The sequence below is a fragment of the Schistocerca americana genome, chromosome 5 (assembly GCF_021461395.2).
Source record: "Schistocerca americana isolate TAMUIC-IGC-003095 chromosome 5, iqSchAmer2.1, whole genome shotgun sequence".
Taxonomy (NCBI): Eukaryota; Metazoa; Arthropoda; class Insecta; order Orthoptera; family Acrididae; genus Schistocerca; species Schistocerca americana.
Genome location: NC_060123.1, coordinates 370,520,269 through 370,538,239, shown reverse-complemented (window position 1 = coordinate 370,538,239; position 17,971 = coordinate 370,520,269). Strand labels below are relative to the sequence as shown.

General features: G+C 38.1%; 1 protein-coding gene across 1 annotated transcript in view; it reads left to right on the top strand.

The window, feature by feature from the left end:
• Positions 1–17,971, top strand: part of LOC124615903 (HEAT repeat-containing protein 1) — a 276,744-nt gene that overhangs the window by 20,428 nt on the left and 238,345 nt on the right. The window contains exon 2 of the mRNA XM_047144079.1: positions 13,146–13,362. Within this exon, the coding sequence (XP_047000035.1) occupies positions 13,146–13,362 (217 nt within the window). The remainder of the gene's footprint in view (positions 1–13,145; positions 13,363–17,971) is intronic.

The window sequence follows — 17,971 nt, the reverse complement described above, 5'->3', positions numbered from 1 at the left end:
CCCATAATCTACCTAACCTGATATTTTATTTCCATTGCAAACAAACTATTGGGAGAGCAGCAGAAACCTAGGTCATCTGAATGGTGACAAAGTAAACAGTGCAAAGTAATGAACAGTAAACAAATTCTGCGTCAGAAAGTGCAGCACACCTACATACATAACTGTATTACACGATGCATGCAATCCCTACTAACAGTAAAATGCTGAAAAACATTTCCATTCCTAAAATAAAACTGGCAGAAGTAAAGCTGTGAGTACCGGGCGTGAGTCGTGCTTCGGTAGCTCAGGTGGTAGAGCACTTGCCCGCGGAAGGCAAAGGTCCCGAGTTCGAGTCTCGGTCGGGCACACAGTTTTAATCTGCCAGGAAGTTTCATATCAGCGCACACTCCGCTGCAGAGTGAAAATCTCATTCTGATTTCCATTCCTATATTGGGAACTTCAGTACATACTATATACGCAAACTATATATTTTACAATATTATGAAAAAGAAAGTTGCTACTCACCATAAAATGAAGATGCTGAGTTACAGATAGGCACAGTAAAAAGACTGTCAGAGGCAGTATGACTGTTTTTTTTTATTGTGCCTATCTGTGACTCGCCATCTCTGCTATTTGGTGAATAGCAACTTTCCTTTTCATAAAATGTATTTTTCAAACATGTAATCCCTAGTAACAGCAAAATATTGAAAAATATTTCCAGTCTTTTATTGGAAACTGAAATACTTGGACATACATAAGCTATATTTTCCAGTACATGTATATGCTGCTAATAGCGAAATCTTGCAAGATAACATACCAATATGAGTGACATTCCTTTTCTGACATGCCATGCAACAAAAACAAGCTACGCCTCTGAACATGTGTCGTTAGGAGTACATTTATTTTATGTTCACCTGGAAGATAGCAAAATTGACATGACTGAAAAGAGAATGAAAAAACTGCAAAATACAAAATAACACACAGTCATCCATGTAGTTTGAAATAGATTAATCCTTCTGTTGTTATGACTGGTGGCAAAATCGCCAACACTATTTGCAAGTCAGTGGTCTTTGTCACAGTTCTTTTTATTGCAAGAGTAGAAAAATGACTTAGGCATTCATCAGACATTGAAGTAATTAAATCATTTTTTACATGTTGCTTACATGACAATATTCTTTCATATGATGCACAACTATTTGACTTAATTTGTTCCAATCACGTAAACCAAATTTATGTTACTCTAGCAACATGAGCAATGCAGCAAAACTCCAATTTCCTGTTCATGTCATATTATAACATTCTTTAATATCTTAATTTCTGTCTCCAATAATTCAGTATTGCACGAATACTTTTGTCCATCGGCAGTTACATTTGTTTGTCCACAAAATGTTTACTTATTGGGTTTAGACAAGTGATTCCTTTAATTAATCTAGAGTATGAAACTAAACGACTCTCAAATTCACTGACTGTCAAATGTAACACTTTTTCACCATTTAAGATTTGAAATTGGTTGGTTGTATAGGTTACTGGCTGTTGTTATTCAGCAAACCACAACCATATTCCCCAAGATGATTTGGCAACTTTCAGATTCTACCAAGAGAAGAGGAGTTTGTGGGAATATCAGCACCTATTTTTGCTGCCACATCAAATACGCTTTCTTTCCATACCTAAGTGAAACCTAAGTCTGATCCCTGAATTTGGTTAAAATGATCTGTTGTAACTTTGGTGAGTTCATTGCAACAACAGTATCACAATCTTTGTCCTGAAGAAAATAAAGTACTGACTTGCACTTTTCTAGCACACTTGTGAACAAGCATAAATGGAAAAATAAAAGTTACTTAACTACATCCTTATGCTTCTGCAACTTACTCTGAGTTTTATGCTTGAATATTTTCTGGGGTTACAATGATAGCTTCAGTTGTCTTCTTCACAGCCTAATACGAATCTTAGTGATAGGACCATCTAGTGTCACTTTTTTAATTCCACTTTTGAATCTTCATTCTTATTTGTGTATCAGTAAACATTTGATACACTGTTGACCCACTTGTAAAATATTGAGCCCCTACAATGTCATAAAAAAATTTGTAGCTGACTTGATCCCTCAACATGTTGCTACTATAACGAGATTCAACTTATGGTTCATACAGTCTGTGCAAATGACTTACAGGACTTCAGTGATTAAAAAGAGCTTGAATGAACATCTGCACAAGAACCAATCATAACTGCAGCTCCATGATATGTTTTTGCAACTCAGCATATTAAAATAACTTTACAGTTTGCTAGCTTTTTTAGAACTAACATTTAATTATTTATTTTTTGGGCGGGTTCAAAACCTGGAAGCCATTTATATATGTTTGCGTCTAAATATAACTGAATAACAGTTGATAGTTGCTTAGTTTTTGAACAATCTTTTGACTTGTCAACCATTAGAGTAAAATAGTGGACTTCTTTGACTTTATTGGAGGTACATTCTAGCATGATATTGTTCATGATGCTAAGAATTTCATTTTCTGTATCAAAATGAGTGTGTTTTTCCCTTTTAGATTCAAGTTTATTTTTTTAGGACCTGGATCGTTTTTCCCTCTAAGTTCTATTAACTCTAAAAGTTTCCTCTGATTTGCACTATTTTTCAATTCATTATGACCTCTTTGAGCTATTTCTTGAAAAGCTGTGTATCAAAGTAATACTGCAATTCTTTCTGTGTATGCTCAGTTTTCTTCAACTTCAAGAACATATGTTTCATCTAGCAGAGCAGCAACTTACGCATTCTCTCCATACTTACTTTTTAAATCTTTAAAGGATACACAAGACACTTGGAGTTTTTGTGTGTGAAGCTGTTCTCATGCTGCTTACAGAGAATAAGTCCTCCACTCTCTTCAGTTTCATGAAATCTTCCCCCCTTAACAAAGCTAAGGAATTTGTTTTTTTGTGCCTTAAGTTTTGGGGAAGAAAAATTGACAAACATTACAGACTTCGGCATCATTTTTAGGACTATATATGGATGAATTTTGTAACAACCTGTCCGCATTTTTTTTTCTATCGGCAATGAAGCAGAAAGAAAAACATATTACTAGAGGTTGTTTTTGTTCATCAGTGGGTTTTATAGATATGTCTCAAACTGAAGCAGACAGATTAGTGCTGCTGGTTGTACTGCTGGGGATAGAAAATAAATATTTTCTTTTATTTTCAGTGAGTTTTCATTATCCAGCTACATCACTGCTCTTCAAGCCACCAGACTGTGTTTGGCGTAGGGTACTTCTGATACCTCACTGACTGGTCCCTCCTTTCCTAGTCCACTCATGAGAGTGTGGGCAGATTCATTGTCAGTAAGCTTCTGTATTAGCTCTAATTTTTTGAATTTTCTTATCATAGTGACTTCATGAGATGTATGTGGGAGGAAGTAATATGTCCGACTCATCCTGGAGTACTCTCTCTAAATTTCGGTTGTAAACCTGTCCACGATGCACAATGCCTCTTGTGGCATCTGCCATTGGAGTTGAGCACCTCTGCAATGCTCTCGCACTAAAAAAACAGTCCCATGGCGAAATGTGGTGCTTTGCATTGAATCTTCCCCCCCCCCCCCTCTCTCTCTCTCTCTCTCTCAATGAAAAGTACTCAAGAATCAGCTGCACAAGAGTGCCTTGTAAGCCACTTCTTTCATGGATGAGTTACATTGCCTTCTTCCCATGAATTCCAGTTTGGCGTCTGCTTTTCCTACTATTTGTTTTATGTGGTTATTCAACTAAAAGTCACTTTGGATAGTTACTCTGAGATATTGTTTCCAGTAATTTGCCATCAGTAGTAGGGTTACATTGTAGTGGATTACTTTTCCTGTGTGTTTCCAATATGTTGTGTTTGTCGATGTTCAGGGTCAGCTGCCAGAGACTGCACCATCAATCCTATGTAGGTCATTCACAAATCGATACTGTCTTCTGGACTTGCTGCTTTCTTACAGACAAGTGTGTCTGCAGTCTTAAAGAGCTTCCAACGCTACCTGCTAGATCATTTATATACATTTTCAATGGTGATGGTCCTATGAACTCAACTGCTTCTGGATGCTCTGGAAAGTACCTTTAAGCCTTTCGATTTTGTTCCATTAAGAGCGACGTGTTGATTTCTATCTGCAAGGAAGTCTTGTATCCAGTCGTCATTCTGGTCCTATACTCTGTTTTGTGTGTGTGTGTGTGTGTGTGTGTGTGTGTGTGTGTGTGTGTGTGTTTTCCCACTAAACAGCAACATGGAACAGTTTTCATATGTCTTCCTGAAGTCAAGGAACATAGCATCAATCTAAGTGCCATTGTCTACAGTATTATGGATCTCATGGAGGAACAGAGGAAGCTGAGTTCCACAAGATCCATGTGTGTGGAATCGATGTTGATTTTTATAGAGCAGAGTTTGGTTGTCAAAAAAGTTATGGTTCTTTAGCATTAAACATGTTCTACAATTCTATAACAGATTGACATAAATGATGTAGGCCTGAAATTATGTTCATCTGTCCTATGACCAATCCTGAAAATGTGAACCTGTGCTGCTTTCCGTTCGCCAGGTACCAACTGTTGCTGCAATGAACTAGGATAAACTGCTGCTTGAAAGGGAACAAGTTCTTTCACATAATGTTTGTAGAATCTTGTGGGTATGCCTTCTGGTCCAGGTGCTTTTCCACTATTATGTGATCATAGTTGCTTTTCTATTCCATGCTCAGTTATCTCAATATGTACCTTTTCTACATTCGTATGATGATTGATAGGAGTGACTGTATCTTGATCTCCTGTGGTGGAACAATTCCAGAAGACCAAATTCAGTATTTTGGCCTTCTCTCTGTTATCTTCTGTCTCGGTACCTGTATGATAATTACAAACTGCTTAATGATTTTATTATATAAGACCAAAATCTCTCAGCATTTTTGGCCACATCAGTTGACAAAATTTTACTGTCAAAGTTATTGAACACTTCTCTCATTACTCTCCTTGCACTGATTTTCGCTGCTTTCAGTTTTTATTTTCAGTTAGGTTTTGACTTCTCTTGAATCTGCGATGAAGCTCTCCTTGCTTATGTAGCAGTTTTCTAACGTGGCTTTAAGACCAAGATGGGTCTTTCCCATCTGTGAAGACCTTGTTTGGAACATACTTGTTTAAGGCATATTGAACGATGCTTTAGAAGTTTTTCCACTCATGCTCCTCGTCTTCATCTTCAGACTGAATATTTGGTGTTGGCTACACAGATACTCTGCAATTTTTATTCTGTGGTGCGTAACTCCACCCAGAGTATTCACATTTAGAATGCATAATAACCACATTCGGTGTTATTCAGTTCTTTACTGCAATAAATACACCATCATCTTTGGTGATTAACCTACCCTTACAATAAATATTCCAGTCTGAACTTAGGATTCCATTGCTATTTGCTTCAGATTTCAGCCAACTTTCTGTTCCTAATACTATATGGACTATAAACTTCAGTAAGTTGTAGAAATTCTGGTATTTTTTTTCCTTGGACACTCCTGCAGTTTACTAATCTCATATTAATCTTTCCTGTACCTGGTCTGTGAGGACAAGCATTTGCTGAGGATATTCTGACTGATGTATCTTTGATTTTGGCGGACAATGTGTCTCCAATGCAAAGGAGGGTTTCTGTAATCTAAAAAACCTCATGTGCACATCACACATACTCTGCTATCCTAGTAGCTGTTTCCTGCACATGAAACCTACATTCTATATCTGATTGTAGATGTCGAGAAATTTGCATTCGATACTGTCACAGTATCTGAGACTCTTGTTTAGACTTTCCACTTTGCTCCAAATCAGAGGGCCATGGTCACTACAGATAGTGAGCTTAGCCTGCACTCCCATTGCAATGCTAGTTACCTTTACCAAACCAGCCATCTGTTGAAAGGAACTGAGGATGGCCTCAGAACCCAAGTGGCAGGTGTCCTTTGTACCAACATGTGCCACTATTTCCAGCTAGTTGCAACCAGTGTGTTCAATAGCTACCAGCAAACCACCTTTGCGTCGCAGATGAGATCCCCCAGCAGACGTACCAAGTGCGCACTGGCATTCTTTCCCACATTGCCTGCTATTTTCCTGTTACCTATCTAACATGTACAATTCACTAAAAGAAAAAAAAAAAACACAGACCAACACTGTAATGAAAATATAGATTGCTACTTACCATAAAGATGATATATTGAATCACAGACAGACACAAGTACGTATTAGCTTTCAGCCACAGCCTTCACCAGAAAAAGAAAGAGAAACACACACACATTCATTCACATAAGCATGCTTAACTCAGTTTTCAAACGTTCCTTTACAAAGGAAAACACAGGAGAATTGCCCCAATTTAATCCTCATGCCACTGAAAAGACTGAAATACGTATTAGTGTCAGTGATATTGAGAAACAGCTGAAATCATTAAAATTAAACAAAACGCCAGGGCTCAGTGGAATCCATATCAGATTCTATACTGAGTTTGCAGGTGAATTAGCCCCTCTTCTTATTATAATGTACTGTAGATCCCTCAAACAAAAAACTGTGCCCAATGCTTGGAAAAAAGCACAGGTCACACCTGTCTACAAGAACGATAGTAGAAGTGATCCACATAACTACCACCAATATTGTTGACATTGATTTGTTGCAGAATCTTAGAACAGATTCTGAGTTCAAACATAATGAGTATGTTGAACAGAATGATCTCCTCAATGCCAACCAACATGGTTTCTGAAAACATTGATCGTGTGAAACCCAACTAGCACTTTTCTCATGCGACATACTGAAAGCTTTGGATCAGGGCAGTCAGATGCAGTATTTCCTCATTTCTGAAATACATTCAACTCAGTATCACACCTACATTTGTCATCAAAAGTTCGTTCGTATGAGGTATCAATAGAAATTATAGGGATGATGTAGTAGGTTATCTGGGATGGAGAGCCATCAATAGAGGTAGAAGTAACTTCGATTGTGCCCCAGAGAAGTGTGTTGGGACCCTTGCTGTTCATGTTGTATATTAATGACCTTGGGGACAACATTAATAGTAACTTCAGACTTTTAGCAGATGATGCAGTTATCTACATTGGAGAGCCAAAAAAAGTGGTACAGCTGCCTAATATTGTGTAGGGCCCCTGAGAGCACACAGAAGTGCCGCAACATGATGCGGTATGGTGTCCACTAATGTCTGAAGTAGTGCTGGATGGAATTGACACCATAAATCCTGCAGGGCTGTCCATAAGTCCATAAGAGTAAGAGGGAGTGGAGAGTTAATTCTGAATAGTGCTTCGCAAGGCATTCCAGATACGCTCAATAATGTTCATGTCTGGGGAGTTTGGTGGGCAGTGGAAGTGTTTAAACTCAGAAGTGTGTTCCTGGAGCCACTCTGTAGCAATTCTGGATGTGTAGGGTGTTGCATTGTCCTGGTGGAATTGCTCAAGTCCGTCGGAATGCACAATGGACATGAATAGGTGCAGGTGGTCAGACAGGATACTTACGTACATATCACTTGTCAGAGTTGTATCCTGACATATCAGGGGTCCCATATCACTCGAACTACACATGCCCAACACCATTGCAGAGCCTCCACCAGCTGGAACAGTCCACTGCTGATATGCAGGGTCCGTGGACTCATGAGGTTGTCTGCATACCTGTACACGTCCATCTGGTCGATACAATTTCGAAATGAGACTTCTCTGACCATGCAATATGTTTCCACTCATCAACAGTCCAACGTCGATATTGATGGGCCCAGGCAAGGCATAAAGATTTGTGCCATGCAGTCACCAAGGGTACATGAGTGGGTTCCAAAAGCCCATATCAATGGTGTTTCATTGAATGGTTCACATGCTGACACTTGTTGATGGCCCAGCATTGAAATCAGCAGCAATTTACGGAAGTGTTGCACTTCTGACATATTGAACGATTCTCTTCAGTTGTCGTTGGTCCCATTCTTGCAGGATTTTTTTCCATCCACAGCCGTGTTGGAGATTTGATGTTTTACTGGATTCCTGATATCACTGTACACTTGTGAAATGGTCGTATGGGAAAATCCCCACTTCATCGCTACTTCGGAAATGCTATGACCCACTGCTCATGTGCCGACTACAACACCATGTTCAAACCCACTTAAATATTGATAACCTGCCATTGCAGCAGCAGCAGTAACCAATCCAACAACTGTGCCAGATACTTGTCTTATAAAGGCGTTGTCAACTGCAACACCACATTCTGCCTGGTTACATATCTCTGTATTTGAATACACATGCCTATACCAGTTTCTTTGGGGCTTCAGTGTATGGTTAAGTAGTGTCTGAAAGAAGCTGCATAAATATTCAAACTGATCTTGAGAGATATCGAAGTGGTGCAAATATTGCCAACTTGCTTTAAATGTTCAGAAATGTACAACTGTGCCCCATAGGCAGATAGCATTCAGGGCTGGAAAGAAAGCCAATGTGCACTCGATATGTCTGCCTGGAATCCTCATCTGTGATGGCCTTGCCTGCGGGTAACGAACGTGTAGGGTTCAGTCATCTGCAAGTTGTGGCTCGCATTGGCACTGACGATGCCAGTCGCATGGGTTCTGAGGCTATTCTCAGTTCACACAGGCACCTGTCAGAGATGGTCAAGATTGCTGGCCTTGTGTGAGTGGAGAGTCTTAGCCAAAGGCTTTGTCGATTCTGTGATTGTTGTGGCTGCAGATTTTGAGACCTGTGTTATTGTGTGGGGATTAGTAGGACACTCTTGATATATCAGCAGTGCATTGCACAAAGGAAGCAGCTACTTGGGTAACAGAGTTCTTGTGGAGACCACATGAGGGTTTTTTAGGCTAGACAGTAGTTTGAGGTGCTCTGATGAAAACTTGTCAGTCGATAGGCGGCAAGGGAAGTCAGATGGCATTCAGAGTAAAGACATTTTGACTGTCAAAATTTTGGCAGTAAATTGTCGAAGTATTCATAGTTAAATTCCCCAGTTTATTGCAGTCCAGGAAAGTTTTCACACTCAAATTATTTGCAAGACCAATACCTGGCTGAAACCTGAAGTGGAACGCTCTGAGATATTTAGCAAGTCATGGAATGTATATCAGAAAGACAGATTAGAGGCTGTAGGAGGGGGAGTGTTCATTGCAGCTGACAAAAATATTGTCTCTGTTGAGGTCAAAGTTAAGTGTAGCAGTGGAGTTATCTGCTCACGTATAACAGATATAGGCAAAACCAAGTTAATTTTTGCATGTTTTTACGAGCCACCCAGCTCTGCTGTGACAGTTCTAGAGTCATTCAAAGAAAGTCTACAGTCAGTACTGCAAAAATACCCAGATCATGCAGTACTGGTTAGGGGCAATTGTAACCTACCAATGATAGACACGCTAGGGATGCCTATGGATTCATTGTGGGGGGTACAGACCGAGAGTCATGCGAAATAGTTTTGAACACATTTTCTGAAAACTGTATTGAGCATCTCACTGAGACAGTGAATTGACATCATGTAGTTCCAGTAAGATGGATGTAGAGGAATTATGGGCAAAGTTTAAGCAATTTGTAAATCATGGTGTGGGGAATTATGTGCCTAGAAAGTGGATAAAGGATGGGAAAGTCCCACAATGGTTCAATAACAAAATTCGGAAGATGCTAAGGGCACAGGGGCCGTTGGACTCTTGATTAATTGAGAACGCACAAATGACAATAAGCAAAGGTTGGTAGGCATTTGTGTGTCTGTGAAAAGATCTATGCATAAAGCATACAGCGGCCACCTTCACACCTTACAGGCAGATCATCTGGCAGAGAATACAAGAAAATTCTGGTCATATGTAAAATTGCTAAGTGGGTTTAATGCTTCCATTCAATCTCTTGTTAACCAGTCAGATGTGGCAGTTGAAGGCAGCAAAATGAAAGCTGAGTTTTTAAATTTCACTTTCAAGAAATCATTCACACAGTAGAATTGTACAAACATACCGTCATTTGACCATCGGACAGATGCCCATATGGATAACATAGTAATAAGCGTCTTTGCTGTAGAGAAACAACTGAAAGATTTGAAATCAAATAAATCATCAGGTCTGGATGGAATCCCAATTCGATTTTACAAAGATACTCTACAGCATTGGTCCATTATCTAACTTGCGTTTATCATGAATCTCTCACTCAGCACGAAGACCCAAGTGACCGGAGAAAAGCGCAGTTGACTTCAGTCTATAAGAAGGATAAAAGAACGGACTCGCAAAATTACAGATCAGTATCCCTAACTTTGGTTTTCTGCAGAATTCTTGAACATATTCTCAGTTCAAGTATAATAAACTTTGGCAATGAGAGGCATATGTCCATGAATTAGCATTGTTTTAGAAAGGATCACATGTGCATAACTCAGCTTGTCCTTTTGTTGCGTGATCTGCTGTGAACTGTGAATGAGGGGCAACAGGAAGATCCCATATTTCTAGATTTTCAGAAAGCATTTGACATGGCATCCCCTTGCAGGCTTGACAAAGGTACGAGTATATGGAATAAGTTCACAGATATGCGAGTGGCTTAATGCTTCTTAAGTAATAGAACCCAATATATCACCCTCAACAGTGAATATTCAGCAGAGACACAGTTATCATCAGGTGTGCTCCAGGGAAGTGTGATAGGTCTGCTTTTGATCCTATGTACATAAGTGATTTGGCAGACAGGATGGGCAGAAATCTGCGGTTGTTTGCTGATGATGCTATGGTGTAATGGTAAGGTGCTGAAGTTGAGTGACTGTCGGAAGATACAAGACGACTTAGACAAAATTCCTAGTTGTAGACAAAATTCCTAGTTGGTGTGATGAATGGCTCTAAATGTGGAAGAGTGTAAGTTAATGTGGTTTTAGGAAGAACAAACCTCTAATGTTCAGTTGCAGTATTGCTAGTGTCCTGCTTATCACAGTCAAGTCATTTAAATATCTGGGGATAATGTTGCAAGGTGATATGAAAAGGAACAAGCGTGTGGGAACTGTGGTAGGGAAGGCAAATGGTCGACTTTGGTTTATTGGGAGAATTTTGGGAATGAGTGGTTCACCTGTAAAGGAGATTACATGTAGGTCACTGGTGCAACCTGTTCTTGAGTACTGTTTGAGCGTTTGGGGATCTGTACTAGGTCTGATTGAAGGAAGACATTGAAGCAATTCAGAGGTGGGCTGCTAGATGTGTTACTGGTAGGTTTGAATGACATGCAAGTGTTATGGAGACGCTTCAGGATCTCAAATGGGAATCCCTGGAGGAAGGGCAATATTCTTTTGAGAAACACTTGAAGAAAATTTGGGGAACTGGCATTTGACTGCCGAATGATTCTACTGCTGCCAACGTACGTTGTGCGTAAAGGCCACGAAGATAAAATACGAGAAATTAGGGCTCATATGGAGGCATATAGACAGTTGACTTTGCCTTGCTCTATTTGTGAGTGGAACAGGAAAGGAAATTACTAGTAGTGGTACAGTACCCTCAGCCATGCGCTGTATAGTGGCTTGCGGAGTGTCCGTGTAGATGCAGATGTAGTCTACACTGTACTGTGCAGTGGTCTAAAACCTGCCTGTTCCACTGGGACACTTTCCAGTATAACGGGGCGTAATCTGTTTAGAAGCACCCTTTCTAGTAATTTGTAGCATGCACTAGGATGTGCAATAGGTCGGTAGCTCTCTGGCAGGTTCTTCGTTTTATTTGGTTTTACAAACACTAATAAAATGGCAGTTGGCGTCGCATATCAGGAGAATATATGATCGTGAATAAAACAGATTGACAATGAAAGGCTGCTTCTTGAAGGAAAAATGATATAAGGGGAAGACAAAGAAAAAGGGAATAAGCTGAATTGCAATCATGTGGATGACCATCATAGTCACATAACAAAGTCTAGTAGTTCTGTTGGAAGACAGCAAAGATTCCTCAGTAGTATAAAAAGTAGTGTTAGTGCTGTCCTTTGCCCTTGTTGTATGTGTGCAAGCAATTATTGGCAGTTTCAATAATAACAGTATTATTAGCTCTACACATTTGATGAGCTCAGTATCTCAGGTCGAGCTATTCCATTTTGTTTGTGTGTTTCAAGGCCTATCCAAGTTCAGCCTTACATATGTATCATTGATTTCCACTGTATATTTTTCTTCCTTTCCATTGTTTATTGTGATCTAGCTAATCCCGTTTTTTTGCTCATTTCTGTTATAATTAAATATAAGTTAATTCACAATAGTGTAAACATCTTTACTTTGCTAAATGTTAGAGAAGAGGCATTTGTCTGATGAGACATTACTAGAGCCACTCACGTCATGTCTATAAATGGGACTGTAGCAATTACACACGGATACTTAGTGGAATGATCACGTAAGTTTTGGTTGTGTGTTTAATAGCAACATTTTGTATTCAGTAGAGACAGATTATACGGCAGATGTATATATTGGTGTATTGTTTACATATTCATAAACCTCATAAAGTTTTGCAAATAGAGAATGTTCGTGTATACAAGAAGAGAGGAATAGATGGTCACAGACCTGTCTGATTGATTGATTGATTGATTGATTGATGAGTCTCACAGGATGGTTGAAGATCAGCTAGCACAGAGTGTAAACCGGACTCTCTAACACTATGCATTGTTTACTTTAGTGATTTGTTGATGACATGCAGGTATTTTGTTGTTATTATAGTGGGTGTCTCACTGTCTGAGAGATCACTTGTTAGGGAATAGTTAAACTTCTCTTAACTCCAATCAGTGAGATAGTTAAGATGCTAAACTGAAATATGTAAACTTTTTTATGCAGGATTGATCTTTTAGAAGCAAATCTGATATATTTAAGTAGCATATATGAGTTAAAGGTGAAAAGAAAGATTTAATCACCCATATGATAACAGGCAGGTATAAAGACAGAGGAAAACATTGACAAATCCATCAGTAAAAGAAATAAAGATGTGAAAGAAGTGGAACATCTACAATTATTAGATTGGAGAGTCACCCAGGGTGCTAGGTTACAGGAGACAAAGCTAAACATGTTAATGAGAAATACCTTCCCATTGTTTATGAGGCTTATGTTTTGAATAATTTATTTTATTGTTTGATAGAAATGCAAAAATTGTTACTCTTTTTACTGTCGTAGAATGGCAATAATGGAAGTTCACCAATAATTTTTTTATGCTTCTCAGTTTCACGAGTTATTATTGTAACAGTACTGGTTTCATTGTTTCAGGAATGGCTGGACTACATGAACTGAAAACGCTGAATTCAAAATTTGCTGATTTTGAAACTACTTTGTTTAGCTTGTTGTCAAAATCTCTAGAAAGATCAGTTGAATCGTCCGAAGCAAATGAGAAGCTGAACCAACACATTGAAAGATTTTTACTGATGCTTTCACCATATTTCTTGTTGAAACCGGCACACAAAGTGTTAGAGTGGCTTATATATAGGTTAGTATCAAACTTCTGTTGGTGTGAGTCTCATCTGAAATGTTTTATCAGTGGTAGAAAAATAGGGATTTTTGTAATACGTAACTTAAACCATTGTGGTATTCCTCACACACACATTTTTTTCTGACAAATGTGTAGCAGAAAATAGTCAGATTTTGTCATGTTGTGGCAAATTAAAAGAACTGGTAAAAGAGCAGTATTTTTTAAGACAGTATGTTCATATGATTACATGTCAACTTGTTACTGAGCTACACGCTACAGAATATATGGTGACCAAAATACAAGATACACTCTTAGTGTCTGCCACAAGCAGGATTTCATCCATGACAAAATCTCAGCATGAACTGGCATAGCTGCTAGATGACACCCATAGTCTGCTTTACCGGTGCGGTGATCTGGTTCTTGACACCTCAGATTTTGATAAATTTTTGTACATTGCTAGTAGCAGTTGTTTGTCGGAAAAATTCAAAATTAATTTTTGTACCTTTTGTTTTTAAGTTATTAATTTTTAAAATTCTTGAAATTGTATGATTTTATTGTACTTTGAAATCTTAAAATAACTGTATCTCAAAAGCTATGTAACTTACAGACCTAAAATGTATGCCTTCTTCTTCAGTTTCTTATAGGATTTAAAAATATGTGCTACTTGACTATATTCATAAAAGTGCTGAATTTTCCCCAAACCGAATTATTTTTAAATTTCTTTGAATTCCAAAATCACATCTTTTAAAAATGCCTGTTAGTTCTGCAGTATTTGTTTAATGTATGCATCAAATTTGCTATGTTACTCCAGTGCAAACTTAATAAAACTTTTATCTTACTGGTAAGTACAGCACCCAGTGCATAGTCTGTAGGCTTTTGGACTTAGTAACAAGATTCAGTGGAAACCTTGAATGGCATAAACCAAATAAGGCAATCATTTTTTTATTTTTATTTTTATTTTATTTTATTTTTTTTTTTTTTTTTTTTTTTTTTTTTTTTTTTTTTTTTTTTTTGTGTTAATCAGTTTATTAGAAAAGGCAAGTAAATTCAGATTTGACATTCCCATCTCAACTATGAAAATATTGTTCCATACACCCTAACAGTCCGCATCCTCCATAAAGGTAACAAAGAACTTAATTACTTGTTCTTTTATTTTACAAATATATTAATGTTATTAATTAAACAAGGGTTTAGCTGTTGCTGTTTAATAGTGTGTTATTTGAGTGCCTTGCAATGAAAAATGTTCTCTTAGTTCTCAGTTTTATTCCAGTATGTTGCTTTGAAATATCACCATGAGATTTGGCGCACTCATTAACAAATAGTGTGTGACTGAGAAACATATTAGAAAGCAAACCTGAAATTTTATGAATTAGGAAAAAATGGTTGGGGGAAATTTAGTATTATCATGCATGTTGTCAGATAGCAAATATTGTAAAGCTTGTAAGTGTCTGAATAAAATGGTACAAATATAAGGTCCATAAGTCAAATAGTTTGAGATATGGCCATTTTAAGGTTTCAGAATATGGCAGAAATTGAACCTTTTGGAAACTCCAAAAGTTAGTAACTCTAAAACAGTGTGTCCAAAAAAACATTTTTTAAATTATGGGTATCACCATAATTTTATAGGCAAAATAAAATGACAAAAAATAACAAAAGTTCTGAATCATTAAGTTTTTTTTTTCAGTTGATTTTACGTGGAATGAGGCTGCTCTATCTTGCATTGATTGACTGTTCCATCGGCTCTTGGCAGAATATTTTATGCATTACACACACAGAACTGGTGTAATATTTTATTTATTGTGTGTTACACAAACTGGTACCCTTGTACCTGATGGTAGCATATCAGTCGAAAACCAGTTCGTGTGATAAATAATAAATATTGTTGAATATTACACCAATGTTTTGTGTGTTTCATTCATAATACAGGGTGTACATAAAGTCCGGGAACACTTTCAATTATTTATTGCACAGATGTCATACATATTGCATTTTTAAGAGAAACTATGAAAGTTTTTTTTTACAAACATTCGATATGCGAACCATGAGTGACCTGGCAGGCGTCAATATGGTAATCGAATTCTTGCCATACCCATCCCAGCATGGCATTGTCGACTGTGGCAGTTGCTTCCCGTATTCTCTCCTGGAGCTCTGCTACATCATGTGGTGGAGGCAATACATACACCATATCTTTAACGTGTCCCTACAGAAAAAAGTCTGGTGATCAGGGAGGCCATTTCATGAAACAGCTGTCCCCTTCTGTAGCACGGCCAGTCCATCGATGCGGCAGATCCTTGTTCAGGTACCCACGAACTTCGCGATGAAAATGGAGTGGATTCCCATCCTGCTGAAAGATGAATGGAGAGTCAGACTGCATTTGAGGCATCAGCCATTTGGACTCCTTATGAATGTCTCTCGTACGCGCTCCACATTCACTTCACTTACACTGGGACGTCTGCGTCTCTTTGCTGGACACAAGCAACCCATCGTAACGAATTTGTAGTGCCAGTGGTAAAGGGCTTCCTTGTTGGTGGTATCGTACTTGGTTCTAAACATCTGTCGAACAGCTGTAGCTCACTTGTTTTTGTCGAACTCCAACACCCAGAAAGCTCGCTCTGCACCTGAACTCGTCATGTTTGCGACTAGCGCTGACTATCGTTAAATTACCAAACTGCGCTGTGGTGGCATACATGAAAAAAAGTTTCAGGGTTTCTCATCAAAATGACATATGTATGATATCTGTACAATGTTTTGTTCTTGTGTAATAAATAATTGAAAGTGTTCCTGGTTTTTATGTACACCCTGTATTGTGAATGAAACACACACAACACTGATGTAATATTTTACAATATTTATTATTTGCTACACAGACTAGTTTTTGACTGTTAGACCATCGTCAGGTACAAGGGTACTGGTTTGTGTAAAACACTTCTGTGTTGTTAGTTAACCACCATCCATATGGACGTGTGGTCCTGAGTCTTTTCACATATGTAGCATACACTGCTGTGATATCTTTAAACATGGTTGCTGTCCATGCTGAAAATGAATCTGAAATTTATGTGCTACTTCATTATCAATGCTATCAGCGTACTGTGTGTTAACAGCATGTCATCTTGTTTGAATAACTCACTTGAAGCTTGTCATGTGGTACTGTTAATTACTTGCTGCTCTTTCGAAACTGTCATCCTTCCTACACACTTCATACTGTTGAAATGAGTAACCACAGTTGCAACATGTGTATTAGTAAATGTGTTTTGTACTACATGCTCTTTGGTGCAACTGTAACCATAATACATATGCCACCGTCATACATTGCTTAGTGATGTATGCTAACAAATTTTGTGCAGGTTGAGTTTATGTACAATGTCTGTGGAGGTATTCAGCTATCATAATGAACATGGTTATTCCAATTAAAAATATACAGAATTGCAATCTTCAAATAAAAGTTTCCAGGGGCAGAGAGATACGGTATATTACTAATGATGATAATTATTTCAGAATGCATATTGGACCATTCTCACAATTGCAAGTCGTATAGCAAAGTGTAACATAATGAGAACCTTATCTAAATGCCAGTCCTTATAGTGACAAGGTGGCTTTCTGATCTTTCACCAATGAGTCATTGTAAGAGCAGTTATTTTCTTTGTATTGTCATATCACTAATGATGATATGCTTTCATTTTACAATTATAAACTGAAATTTGAATTGCAAATAGACACAACAAAAAGATGAGGTGTCCTACACATTATAACTTCCTGCCAAAGCATTCTTCACCAAAGAAAACTCACTCATTCACACAAGCAACCATACCTCGTACACATGACTGCTACCACCGGATAGTCCCACCAATCAGAGCTGCCAGTGGTAGTGGTCATGTGTGCATCGGTGTGCTTGTTTGTGTAAATGTGTGTGTGTTTTCTTTGCTGAAGAAGGCTTTGGCCAAAAACTATAAAGTGTAACAGTCTTTTCATTGTGCCTGTCTGCAATTCAATAGGCCATCTTTATGGTGCGTAGCAGTCTTATCGTTTTCCTACTATTGTTAATATTCCAGTATGAAGTTATGAAGTTTCCAAAGTTTGAAACTGAAATTTATTTTTACTTGGTGGCCAATTTAGACAAAGCCCTTTACTTTCTTAAAAATTAATGATTCTGAGAATCTAAAATTCCCTCAGGAATGTGTACTCATGTTTGAACGTTAAATGGCTTCAATAGTAGCAAGATTTTCTATGACTTGGATCTTCTGACTGTGTTCTGTATCAGAAATGACTGTGAAATATGGTAATAGGAATTTATATACAAACGGTAACTGTCTGTCAGTTTGTGTGATCTCATTATACCTGAGAAGTGAGAAGTGGGACATTTAAACTGAATACTGCTTCCCAGTATACTCCATAATTTTGAGAGTGGCAAATAAGTTCTACTGCTGATTTGTGTTATGAAAATACCCATACCATACAAATTGCTTGAACACGAGACACATTGGAATGTTGATTGAATTGTGCCACTCCCTCCTCCTCCTCCTCCTCCTCCCCCCCCCCCTCCCCCTCCCCCCTAAGATAATGAGTTGTTTGTCTCTATATGACAGGCTTTAATGCCATTCACAATTTGTGTTGGGAGCTGGAAAAAGCT